Source organism: Temnothorax americanus, unplaced genomic scaffold, assembly GCF_048541705.1.
Source record: "Temnothorax americanus isolate GAGA-0224 unplaced genomic scaffold, ASM4854170v1 Scaffold14, whole genome shotgun sequence".
In the NCBI taxonomy this organism is placed as follows: Eukaryota; Metazoa; Arthropoda; class Insecta; order Hymenoptera; family Formicidae; genus Temnothorax; species Temnothorax americanus.
Genome location: NW_027509275.1, coordinates 600,517 through 614,478, shown reverse-complemented (window position 1 = coordinate 614,478; position 13,962 = coordinate 600,517). Strand labels below are relative to the sequence as shown.

The 13,962-nt window shown below is 44.5% G+C and overlaps 1 protein-coding gene across 3 annotated transcripts in view; it reads right to left on the bottom strand.

Annotated features, from left to right (window-relative positions):
- The window catches only part of LOC143894595 (ankyrin repeat domain-containing protein SOWAHC-like), an 87,357-nt gene that overhangs the window by 73,097 nt on the left and 298 nt on the right, over positions 1 to 13,962 (bottom strand). The window contains exons 2-5 of one of the 3 annotated variants that reach the window (XM_077400996.1): positions 12,214 to 12,394; positions 11,994 to 12,055; positions 10,569 to 10,943; positions 9,898 to 10,050 (exon numbers count right to left, since the gene is read on the bottom strand). In XM_077400996.1, the coding sequence (XP_077257122.1) occupies positions 9,898 to 10,050; positions 10,569 to 10,943; positions 11,994 to 12,055; positions 12,214 to 12,340 (717 nt within the window). In that variant the 5' untranslated portion in view covers positions 12,341 to 12,394. Of the gene's footprint in view, positions 1 to 9,897; positions 10,051 to 10,568; positions 10,944 to 11,993; positions 12,056 to 12,213; positions 12,395 to 13,962 lie in introns of those variants that run through there. The other 2 variants (XM_077400997.1, XM_077400998.1) reach the window with 2 other exon arrangements.

Below are 13,962 nucleotides of genomic sequence, written 5' to 3'. Positions count from 1 at the left end.
ATAATCAGTTAGGATGTGATCCTAGCACGAGCGAGCGGCGAACCGAGTATCATAGAAATGGATACAAAGGGGCCATCAGCAGCCACGGTAACGAGCCAGCCCGACCTACCCACCCCATCGTATCCCCCATTGTTATCGCTCTTCGTGGCGCATCAGCGCCGACTCAAAAACACGCTCTCCCGGCAGTTAAGCCGTGCACATTCGCGCGTCTAATTCCGCGAATGTGGCCAGCGGCAGGTACTCAACTACTCAGCAGGCATGCACGTGCTTACTCGTGCCCTCCTGTCTCTTTCTCTCCGTGTCTCCCTCTCGTTCTCTCTGTCTCTCTTTTACGCTTCCCGCGTCTCTCCCACGTCTCGAACAATAAAAGGAATACGCGGTGTAAAGCAGATAGCGAACGCGCGCTCGCTCTCTTCAGGGTGGAAACGTTTTAATAAGCAGACGTGGCCTCTCCGAAGGGGCGTATAAATATATTCGGTTGCTCTAGCGAGAGCGTACTCTTGCACTGCGAAAGAGTGAGAGACGTGATATGGGGAGACTATAAGGGAGACTGGGTGGTGCACCGGGGGCGGATATATCAGTGAGACGAGAAGGGTAGAGCGGGGGACGGCGGGCGTGGTAGAACGAGAGGCAAAACATGTTGCGGCACGAGCTGCCTCGAGAGCTCCGCGGAATTAGCTTTATTATAACCTGGGGGCCATCCATACATGCCTAACAGCGCAGGAACATTCGCCGGCCAATAAGCCAAATGCTAACCAAACATTTTCGCGACTCGGCGTATCCTACAATTCATCCCTTCCTCGCGTCTCCCTGTAGCGTCGAGAGGTCCAGCAAGAAAGATCGATCTTGATTAAAGCGAGATGTGTATTTAACATGACCATCAACCGACGGTGCAAGCGTGACGACGATTCGTCACGCTTAATGTTTCGTGATTTAACTTTAGATGAACAAGATATATCTTTCTGAGATATATGTGCAAAAAAGAAGTTCTCTCGGAAATTCTATTCTTTTATCTCAATATAATGTGAGGCTTAAGAAAAATTAAACACGCGGTTTATCAATCGTGATTCCGCTTAAGATACGCCGGGCTAATACAAGATGCATCGAAGAATTAGGCGCATCTTTACTGCGGCTGCAAGGAAGTCCGATCCAGCCTCTAACGACTCTCCCTCCCTCATCAGGAGGAACTTTTCTGGTCGCGGCAGCGCCGTGAAACGATTAGGCCCGGATTAGTCGAGCGCGCGAGATCGATTATGCGATCCTGCGGATAACATTGGCCTGATTTATTCCCCTAATGGGCGTTCGCGCATTCATTTCGAGGCCGTGCGAGGCAATTCCACGGGGCTTCGTCGGATGGCGGTGCCCGTCCTGCCGCTGACAGGAAAACTCTCGCTGGGTGATTCAGCGTTCGGTTCGGCGACGCCTCCCAACGACCACCATAATGCCTATCTACCTCGGGTACCCACCTACCTAACGCCATTTCCATCGTCCGGGATCATAATCCAAGGTTCAATCGCGAGCCGAATGAAATCGCGTCGAAATATGACGAGATGTTCGGACTAAACGGTCACGGCGGCTCAAGTACTGACCCTCTAATCGGCACGGCCGATTCTCTCATTCGTCCAGTCTGTCGATCAGAAATCGATTGGTTTCGGTCAAATTAATGGATTTAATAAAAAAAAAGAGGAAATGACACGAGTGCGCTGCAATTTATATGAAGTACGCAGAATACTTTACTAACGGCGTTCACCGATGCTGAACGTAACAGGCAACGCGAGATTTATACATATAAATCGACGCGTGCGTGACGCGATAAAGTAAATAAACGGATTTAAAAAAGATTTATGACTAATATAGGTTCCAGCTTGAAATCGGCTGGGCGGAATTAATTTTGCGACGGCGGGATACAAGCGTCGCGCATATACGAGGGAAATTCGACAAGTCGGCGCGAAACAATTACACGATGGCGGGGAAATTAGCGATCGCGGGCGATTATTATCTCGCGTGGCGGCGTAGAGGGTGATTCATAACCCGCGCCTCGTATTTTCCGCGGACGGCACACGTCGAATTTGGTCCGGATGGGAAACACAGGCGGCATCGACACCGCACGCTCGCTCAACCGGCTCTCTTCTCCGCCGCCCCTCGCCTCTTCGTTGACAGGATTATATTCGTACGTACCCACCGTGTTCCTCGGTGTACTTCGGTCCCGCAATACGCGTCGCGCGATCATATTCCCGTCAGCTAATAAATTTAGCGCGTTGCTCCAGCACACGAGCTGTCGCCGCGCGATTATCGTCGATTGTTCTGCTGGCAATGCTACAGTTTCGAGAGGTTCCAATGGTAAAGCGTTTCCTTTCTGAACAAAATAGCGCGATCTGGTCATTCAGATTATACATGAGATCCCGTATCTAATACAAATTATTAATAATCTTGCGAAAAATCGCATAGAATTGTAATATTGTGAACAAGTTAGACGAGCTCGTTGCATGATAAATGTCTGAAAAGCGTTAGGCGACAGTGGTGACGTAAAGTACGCTAGGAAGCTGTCGGGCGGAAGAAATCTTAATAGCCGATGCGTCGGCGCGATAGAGTCGTTGTGAAATTAACTTCTCGAAAAGAGTACCGTTTCACGAAATGACTGGGCGTGACGAACGCGTGTTAATCTGCGCCGGTGTTGTGCAATATTGCCGAGCGCGATTATATCGCAGATATACAGTCGATATCGCGCGACCAATAAGAAAATTAAAACATGTACATTCAGATCGGAATACGTTGCTGTTCATAAAGACAACGTTTTATAAAATGAAACATTTTTATATTGTATATGAACATTGTAGAACAACTTTAAGATATCACAGACGTGTCAGCCAAAACAAAAATGTGAAGGGATACCTGGTTCTGAACTATGCTTATTCATCGGGAACCGAAACTTCGCGACATTCGATTCAGTGAAGCGAGAAGAAGAAGCGGTTGGCGTAGCCTCTTGTATAGTCCATGATGTACTGCGACGAAGGTCGAGCTTAGCCGCCCGCGCGGTTTCGTCTCCTAACGAGTTTATCGCATCCTCTTTAACGTTATTAACACGGGCTAACGAACTGGAAGTGCCGAGTCACCCAGGTCCTATACCGAACCACATTGGAGCCACGGTGGTTCCGCCAGGTATACACACCTGTACACGCGTGTCTGATCTTTACGCGGGTGTGAGCGTGCGCACGGCTATGTATGTGTGTGTGTGTGTACGTGCGTGGATGTGTGTACGCGGGCTTGTAAGTACAGGGCGAGAAGCGGGCGTTCGACGGTGCCAGTTACGTGTATAAGGTGGGATAAAGGTACGTATAGATACACAGCCTGGCCTGTCTGTGCGGCCCTGATACCCGGGTCTCTGGGCTAATTCCGAGGTGTAATCTACGGGTACCATCTCAATGGATTAGCATATAGATAGCGAGGTAGACTGACCGCATATATGCGCACCTAGACCACGCCACGGGCGGAGGACGCGGGCATGTCCGTTTTGGTCCCGTGTCCTACGCACGTAAAGGGGCCAAATAATGTTGCAGCGACGTTCTCGTGCGATTGCTAGAAATAAACTCTAGACATATCGTGTGTCAGCATTAACGAAGTCAATTAAGACTTGTACAATCAATGGATAACAAGAGAAATTAAAATCGACGCCAAGAGAAGGTCCCTTCTGTTTTAAACATCACCAAGAAAAGTAAACCGATAAAAGTAACAATATAGTTCAGAGACGTAAAAACCGTCGAAATATTAATTTTAAAAATATTCATTGAGTTCGTCGGATTATCTTCAAGATTCTTATTCACGCAATTCGGCCAATTCAATCTCATCTGCCACATCGACGTGGCTACAGAAAGACATGCCATCTTTCTCCGTGAGGACTTCCGTCTCGGAGATCATTGGGGGATAAGAGGCGTCATCGACGCTGACGGCAACGGACGCTGGGTTACGAGAGGGGGCGGACGGGCCCGCGGACTTGGGGCATTTCGCCCGAGGTGATTCGGTCGCGAGGTAATTTGTGCTCACAGCGGGGCTGAGCAAACACGCGCGGCGGGGGTGCCTCGAAAAATTAAATAACTCGATGACTGGTCACATTCTCGAATGTGCGCGGCACATATAGCTCTTGGGACCGAACGAACGTGCATACATACATATGTACGTCGACAGTCCCGAGATGTCCGCGAAGAAGGGCGCCTCTCGGCTGAATGACGTGGCCCTCTATTGTCCCTCTTTCCCCCCCCTCTCTCTCTCTCTCTCGTCCTACCTTCCCGCATCGCGAACAGTGCGTCCCGGGGGAACACCGTGGGCCTTGTGCGGCCTAGGACGATCCCAGGACTGTGCCCAGGGAGCGAGCGCCGGCCTCCCGCGGACTTATGAATACAAATAGCCGCTCACTGCGCGACTCAGATCCTTGATAAGGTACGGTCCTGGCTTACCGTACCGTCGCATAAAGTACAGACTTAGGGCCTTGCAGGGCCCATCCGATATAGGACCATTTAACGGCAGATTATCCTCGCGACGGAGAAAGATTCGAATCGACCAGAAAGATTTCGCGAGTTGCGCGTGGATAAATTGTAAAACAAGATGATTTACAGAATTTAATTTAAATAGAACGGGCAGAAACGATAAAATGTGTAATCGATCCTCCACGAGCACGATATAATGCGAATCGATATTTCTAAGAAAATCGACGAGCTTGCTGTTATTTGTCTTATCGGAATGTATTCGAGTTATTTTTTTTTTTGCAACACCGCGTAGAAAATTATTATAAAGAAAAACAACCAGACAATATAATACAAAAATTTCGATCCCACAATCGGACCACCAAGAAGGGCCTCACGACCCGGAAGGGCGGCGCCCCGTCCGCCGCTGTCATGACAGTCACAATCAGTCAGTTTTCGGTATAGTCTCCGGACTGTCACTACGGGAGACAAGACTCCCGTGGATGAATACCGGGGTCTGCCATTCACCGGGAATGCCAGGGAACGAAGAAGGCAATCAACGAGACTGATTTAATATACGCGCGCGTCTCAAGAGGGAAAAAGAAATCTTGTTATCCGCCTCGTGATCTTTTCTCCAAGAGGAGATGCGGCAGTTGATAGATTAGCGTAAGACCAGAAGCCTAAGTTGGTATGGAAACGTGATAGACGATAGGAATTATGAGAAGACAACAAGCGACCCATTGTAAACCGCTTGCCGTTTTCCCCCGCGCCCCTTGCGTGGGCATCTGCCCTACCTACCGCATATATATTATCACATAAAAACCTAAAGAATTCTCGCAGAAGTAAAAGCGAGACGAGGCAAAGCGAGGCGTCGTCGCCGTTGAGCAAACAAGTTTAATGCCGCGTGTGCATAACGACACCAATTTAAATGATAATACGCGGTGTGTGTGCTTTCAAGATTAACTCGTAATAGGCCGGAATAAATGTCGGCGGACCTGTTAAAAGTGTATCTAGTCGCCCGTTACAGGGAAACAGTGGGTGCTAACTACTTCTGTAGACAAGCTTGTTTATATTGGTGCGCGCTGTGCAAGCACGAAAACTATGCATGAGTCCGTACGCACGCATCTGGCGGTAGTGCCAAGAAAATTGGGTCGCCAGGGATCACGTTTTGCTTGATCTCTCAACGTCGTGTTATTAACGAGACCGCGGGTGAGTTATCATCGGGCGTCGGGTATCGCGCTAGCATTCGCAACCCGCAATTATCCGGCCGGTTATTAAATTTAACCGGCGATATTTAATTATCCTCCGATGAGGTGATGCCGTGCGTATTAAGCGCTGCACCATAATTTACTCGATTACGTGTAGAACGTTCGATAGCCGATAATCATATTCGGCGCTACAAGAGATGCGCGCTACCCGAATGCATCTTCCCGCGAACGACCACCGGCACTTACGCGGTTTTCCCGTGTTATACGAGATAGCGTGATGATGGAGAAAAAAGGATCTACGCGGGGGAGAGCGATACCTCGCGCGTTCATCGACTACATCGATAAATCCTGACGGTAATGAGTGGGCTTATCTCAAAGACACTTATCAGCTGGCACTCCTGCCCGAGTGAATTTGCCTAATTAAAGGAACAAGATGTAAACGATTTTATTTCCATCACTGTTCGTGCTATCTGCGTATCAGTCGACCACTTGGAACGAATAAATGGTTTCCTCCGTATCTATCATTCTTCCTCTCTCTCTTTCTCTTCTCACAGAAAACTGAGCAACGCACTTAAACTACCACAGCCAGATGCACCTGTCAAGTGCTCTATGCCGTTAGTTTGATTAATGACAGAAATATTTCTCGAATAAACAACGGAGCACGCTTAAGCTTGAACAGATTAATATTTAGATATACTTTAGAAGCAGCAACAATTTAGATTTAAAAGATAATCAGACAATTGTATAGCAAAGAGATAACTCGTAGTTAACCTTCGTTGATCTTATGTTAACATTTCGAATCTAAACTACTGCGAAGAAAAATCTTCGTAGTCTTCGTATCGTCTGTATATATATATAAACGTATTCTCTATAATGAATATATGTGAAAGCGGTCTTCTTTCTTTTTAAGTTTTTTTAAATGATAATATCAACATTAACGTTTGAATTATGACAGAGATCTTATTTCATTTACTTCCAAATAGTTTACTTCAAAAGTAAGAATTAGAAATATTGAACACAAGCTAATTAGAGAGAATAATCAAGCTCGATCAAGAGTCGACGATGCTTCGGAAGTAAGCTGCACGAAGTAAGTTTGCCTGCGGAGGTGTCTTGTCGAGATTGTCGCGGATAGAATCATGTGCAAGCTGTGCCCTCGCTTCCTCACCTCGCCTCACCACGCCGTTGAACCTCTTTGCATATACATTCTGTAAGATTACTTTGTGCGGTTTACACCCAACCTCCTCCCCTCCCCTTCCTCCCTCGGCCGTCCCTCAGCATAGCACGCTGCGCTTCACTTGAGCCCTCGCCTGGTTTCGTTGCCGAGAGGCAAACTACCCTCCAAGTTTCACCCAAGGTCCCTAATGTATGCGGAACTATACGGCAGAAATTCCAAGTTCGGCATGGCCGTGTTAGGCGCCTTTATGATGAGTTTCCACCCTCTCGTTCTCTCTTTGCCGCGCTCGCGAGGGAAAGGACGAGGCTCGCTCGACAAGACTCGCCCTTCGCATAAGAGGCAAACACGCGTGATCCTAATTAGAACGCGTCCTCGAGGTGCCGAAGTAAAAGCGAGCTTCTTGTTAGGCGTTCCGACGAAGGCGCCGTCGGCATTCGCGCGCGCATATACGCCAGCGTACAAGCGAGATGCACTATCCAAGTAAAAGGACCTCTCTCTCTCTCTCCTCCCTATTTCGCGAACATTTCTACACAAACAATGTCAAAATCTTAATTTCCGCGACATGGTGATTCGCGAAATCCGCGGTTCAATGTTATTATGATTGACAAAACAAATTATCGCCAGAGATAATAGAAATTTAATACATAAAGTACTTGTTATTATTTTCGTAAAAAAATATTCACATACAAAATAAAAAACTGAAGCAAGAATTCTCAGAAGTAAATATGATAGATAAAATATCCCGCCACCCGTACTCGTATTTACATAGACAAGAAGCTTCACTGTTGAAAAAGCCTAATGCTTACAAGCGACCGCATTAGTCGTGTATTATATTGATATATAAATACATTATGCTTTGGTGATTAAATGTGTCAGAAATGTGTAAGAAATTTTTTTAATACTAAAAATCAAAGTACAAAGTGTTTGTTATACATGAATGACATAAGATAAAATTCGATTAAAATAAAATAAATATATTTGCAAATAATTAAAAAATATAATCAATTGAAAGATATATCGACTATTCCGAATTTTTCATTCAAACTATTCTGAATGTTTCATCTTCGCAATTCTCTATTACCCTGGCTTTCCTCTGTCATGAGCTTTCATGACGAACTTGTCGCGCGTTCAATGACTCGCGATCAGCCGTTCGAAGAAAATATGATGAAAAACTACGTAGAATGTGTTAACGCGGCAATTGGCCGGCAGACCGGCGCGGCGCGGCACGCGACACCGCGCTAGACGAAATGGTCATTAGCGATGCAAAGGGCGGAATCGCGCGGCTACGTTGCATGATAATTACTGTAAAGAAAGGCCGACGAGCTCTACCCACGGGCTTCCCAGGAGATTACAGGATGTCCGGAGGCGAGAGGATTCTCCCCGCATGACCCGAAAACCCTTTCCGCGCTTACAAGCAATAAAAATTAACGGCCGGCCCGGTCAAATCGTATATGAAAGGCGGCTCGCCAGGACCGGACTATGGTGTCTGAGTAATACATAATTATCACGGGCTATTCAATGTATACACGCGGCAATAAACAGTTTCCTTTTGTAACGAAACTGTCGTATAAGAGAGAATGTGTCGAAATCTTTCAGTGGCCGTTAACATTTTATCCAAATTTCGTAAAGCCAGAATATTACAAATAAGTTATGTACGATACGCCTCTTATATAATAGTTCATTCTGATAATAGTGAAAAAACATTTTAGTGTCATCTACGGCTAAGAACAATCGATGGAATTACAGTATTAATTATTTCTATCAACAGAACGAGTGAGATTTTCAGTTTTTCCCTTAAAGGACTAAATAAATTATGCCGCAACCACGCGCGAGGGGCGAGCCGAAAGCACGATCCGGTCATAATCGGTCGAAGAAAGCGTGAAACGGCCGCTTCTTTTCTCCTTTGTGGAGCGTCTTAACCGGTCGGCGCCTTTAATCGTGAGATCCGATAAATATATCGAAATTATGATGGAGGATCGACCGCGTACAGGACAGGCCGGGGCGGCACATCCTGCCGGTGCTGCATCCAACTTTGTTGGTTGCGGCGGAAAGGAGCTTGTTCCCCGCTCTCCTCTCGAGACCTAGAGACCTCTCTCCTCCTCTACTTTTAATTTCCAGGCGCGGCTAATTATGATTTACGGCAACATCGGCGCAACATCCTGATCGCTACGCGAGATACCGCCCGCAGGATATTCAAATGCGATGAATATTGCTCGCCGCGATAAACGGCACACGAACGACAAGATAAACGAAGAAAGGGAGATGGAAGATTGCGCGCGAGAGAAAGAGAGAGGGAGAGAGAAGGAGAGAACGCGAGAAAGAGAGAACCGTCGCGAGAGCGCGTGTAAAGGATACGGAGAAAGGATTCCTAGTAGCCTAACTACTCGGTATGCAAGATGGGCAGTCAGCCTTGTACATACCGCATCCTTCCTCCCGCCCTTCGAAGGATGTATATAGGTATCCGCGCGCGTGGATCGTTCCGTGCCGAATCGCTCGTCCGTAGTATTTAAAGCCCCGACGGGATAATTCAATACGGGACCCTGAACCCTTTGTGTCCCCGCATGTGTTTGGAAAACATAAGCTGCCTGGCGATGTCACAATACGACGAGCGCCATGATTCAACCCTCGCAAAGAAACCGAGGTGTAGCAAACGTCTTTCCCCCGAGAGAGACGACACATAACAGACTCTAAAAATACACACTCTGATCTATATATAGAGTCCAATGTTTTTCTTTCACGTGAGGGATTTTTGTGTACGCATTTTTTCCCCAAAATTTTATTTTATTATTTACAAATCAGTATTATTTGTATAAACTATAGTTTTTCAAACTCATTCCCTCTTTTCTCTCGCTTTCCTCCGAATTTTATTCTGTCCACTTACTTTCGCGACTCTATATCATTCGCAGCGCATCACACACACACACACACACACACACACACACACACACACACACACACACACACACACACACACACACACACACACACACACACACACACACACACACGCGCGCGCGCGCGCGCGCACAATTGTAGAACAAAAAGATACAGCACTTACCTTATCCGTTCGTTTTCTGGCAGGAACAGTCGTTTCGTTAGGACGGGCATGAAGATCGGTTTCGCTAGCCATTCGATTGAAACGTTGCATTCGTTCACGAACGCTGAGCTGTTCAGCCGAGGAAGGATTCGTTGTCGTGACTGCTTCATTCTCCTGGAATTTATCAGTTTCGATTCCCAGATTTAATACGGGATTTATGACAAACACGATGAATAACAGATGACAAAACAACTCAGAACGACTACCAAAATAAGAGTCTTTAAGATACGTAAACCTTGAGACGTAAACAAACAATAAATAAATAATTTTGATAATGGTATACTATTAATATAAAATACTAGAAACCATCTATATAATCTTAAAAAATAATAATTGTATATCAAACAAAATCTCTTATTTATATATAGAGAATTATCTAATAATTTATAAATATATAATTATTGTATAAAAACCGTGATTATATATTGTAATTTTTAATAGATATTTTATTTTTGTAACTATATAAATTGATATGACATCGTAAATAAATTCATAAAAAATATAGTCGTTTATCACCAGCATGATACATCGTTTCCTCGTTACGCGATAACCGCGCAAGTATGACGACATCGATAACAGTTGTGAGTATGCTTTCAAGGAAATATAAGTAAGATAATCAATGAGGAGCCTACCTTTATAACGGTTTCCGAGGTGCTGTTCCGGTTTCTGTCGACGTTTTCCTTGTTCTCCACCTTGAGCTTGTCCTGACTTTTGCGACGCGGTGGAACAGGTGGAGATGACATCGACGCCACTCCGACGGACTCCGAGTCGTCATTTTTTTCGCGCATAGATATCGGCGACGCACTTTCTTCGAGGCTCGCGTGAGAACTGCTCGAGGACGGACTGAGGGGCGCGGGGGGTGGCGGCCGGTAAGGTGGAGGCTCGCGTAAAGGAGAAACTGGAGTAGCTAAATCGGGGGTGGTCACGGGAGATGCCACTTGCTTAGGGGGCGAAAGGTCTAAGAAGGGTTGCCGGTATTTCTTCTTGAGGACCAAGTACTTTTCACCCTGTTAAGAAACGTTCACTTTGAGAGCACTCCGCGTGAGTGAAAAAGGGCTCGCAGACAGGAGCGACGCAGATTTTAACCCGTGTTTCGCTAACTTTATTTTCTGTCATATTAATTACCGAAGAAATATAAAAATCCCAGGAATTCAATAAAAATGTAATTTTAATTACCACTTCTCCGAGTTTTCTCGTAAAAAATATAAACCAATAAATTTTTCTCAAATATTCTCACATATTTAATGTACTAGTAAATGAAAAATAACAGTATGTCTTTTTCATTAAACTTTCTATAATTCTCTACAATCGCTTTCTTACTGCTAAAATCGTACTTTCTCCAAGTCCAAATTAATTGATCTATTGTAAATACAAAAAGTTTAATATTGTTGCGCGAAATCAGTTTTAACAGCGATTTTGCTAAGACAAACGGCTTTCATTTCGAAAATATATAGACCGCAATAGCACGCATTCACGCGACAGCATTCTGAATATTTCTAATACCAACCAATGTGCAGAAATTTCGTGTGATTCGTTCTTTTTACAAAAAGGAATGCACAAAAAGCTGGGATATTGTGGAATAAGTACAAATTATTAATATAAATATAAATATAATTTATAAAATACATATAATAATATTTATATTTATAAATATAAATGAATAAAAATCTCAACTCACAATTTCACTGACAGAACCTAGGATTTTGCAAAATTACTGAAATCTAGTAAGAATGTGTAATTTTTATTCATTCCATAATATCCCGGATTTTTTTTTAAATGCTCTAGGAATTTTGCGAAAAAAAAAAAGAATTACACACACGAAATCCTTGCGACACATGTAACACTGTAGCTCTCAATTCCAAAGTAGCTAGGAAGGATTCTTCAAGCAACGCGACGACTCCGCTTCAGAGAGAATTTTTCAGCTGATCGTCTTCAGCTGATCGCGAGCGGAGCCGGCAACGTCGCGTCGGACGCGCAACAAGTCGCTCCTGTCAGGACGGAGAGGGACTCGTGGGGACGTAAAGAGAGAGAGAGAGAGGGGGCTCGTATTGACCTACCTCCTCATTCTTTATGGTGGCCAGGATATTGACGTACTCCTTGAAACGATTCCTCGCCTCGACTGTAACACAAAATCGCACGTTGCACCACGCTGAACAGCCACGACAGCGCATCGACCGTTCGCTGCCTACGTGTTTACACCGCGTAAGCGAAACGCGGAGGTCACGCCTCGCGACGGGGCAGCCGCGAGCGAGACGCGGCGACGTGAATGAAACCCACCTCGCGTCTCCGGGTCCGTCAGGAACCGCTTGAAATGCTTCACCAGGTCGTGATTGCGCGCCGTGCCCCCGTTTTCCAGCAGATAGTTGCGAATCTCCTCGAGAGACAGCTCACTGGGCGTCGCCATCTTGGACGAACTGACTCACTGGAGCGCGAGCGGCCGTCCGTGGCTCGATCCGGCCTGTTGATAACAGCGCTCGCTGTAGTTACCACCGAGAATGAACGGACGGTGACTGATTGAATTTTTTTTTTGCAATTCGCTCTTTTATGTATACATAAAAGCGTAACGCACGTAAATGTCGCATAATGAGGTGTAGAATAATCATGAAATAATTATAAAAAATATTTATATTAAGTAAAAAAATTATAACGTAACGTCAATATATACAATTTTTACTTATATATATTATTTAAATATATTTATATATAATTTAATATAATATAATATATATTTTAAGCAAAAATATTGACGTTACGTTATTTATAATTTTTGTACTTAACACCAGATTATTTAACTAAATTATACTTTTATAACTTATATATATGTAAATATAAATTATTACTAAATTAAACATGCTATTTATAATTTATACATATATATATTATATAAACTGTATATCGTTATAAATTATAATTTACATATATATATAAATTATAAAATTAATTATAAAATGTAATTATATATACAAAGTATATTGCTATTTTAGTTTTAAATTGATGTGAAATGTGACTCTGCAAATCACCCTTGATAAGCAGCTCAGATATTCGCCAAAATCGTCGATACATATATAGAACGCTATATATGTATATTTAATAGCCGCGAAAGTATCTATCCGTGTTAATGCATTCGTTGGCGATATATTATTCACCCGCACCTGAATAAACGATGCTCAAATGCTTTTTAGCGGCACGTTATTCCGCGCGGAATATATCCAACGTTCGAACGCGCGCACGGTGATCTCCGGCGTTCACGTTCGACCGGATTAAATACCATATTTTAAACGAGCCGGCACATATTAATGGAGGCGTCGGCGTCGCAACGTCGGAGTGCATTTAACGCTTTCCCGCCGTAAAGCTCTTTACGATCGGGTATAGGATCAAAACGCACGACACGCGCGCTTCTTGCGAAACCTTTTTAACAGACGTTCAGGCGAAATCGTAATCTGTCCCTGCCAACGTTGGCGCGGAGCACCGTCCGGAACACGCGCCTCTATATTTATTCAACGACCAATTAGTAACCGACGCGATAAATTCTGCCTTAATTTATGATCGACCATAATTTTCCGTGTACTTTTAAAGCTGCCCCACAAGAGAGAGTACCGTAGGTATAAAGAAACGTGCGTATCTCGTGACTGAGACGTTCGTGTCTTTCGCCTTTTCATTTAGACGATCGTAGATACAATGGGGGAAAAAAAAAACAGAATTTAAGAAAGGCCTGTCGAAATATTTCATCTTAATTTGTATATCGCAACTTCGTGAATTAGTAATGTACGTCGAATCGCGTTACGCAAACACATTGTAGACATTATTATGTCCCGTTATATTATGCGCATATATTATGTGCGCGATGTGGCTGGTATAAAATTAAGGAATATGTATTCAGTTCCGATCTCCCCCCGTCTCTCCGAAGGGTTAAAAACTATTACGGTGCACCTTTGCGTTACACCATTGAGCTCTCGTTAGCTGTACAATCACGCGCCTGTAATAGCGGCGATTCTTATATTAACGATGCTCGTGATTAAGAAAACG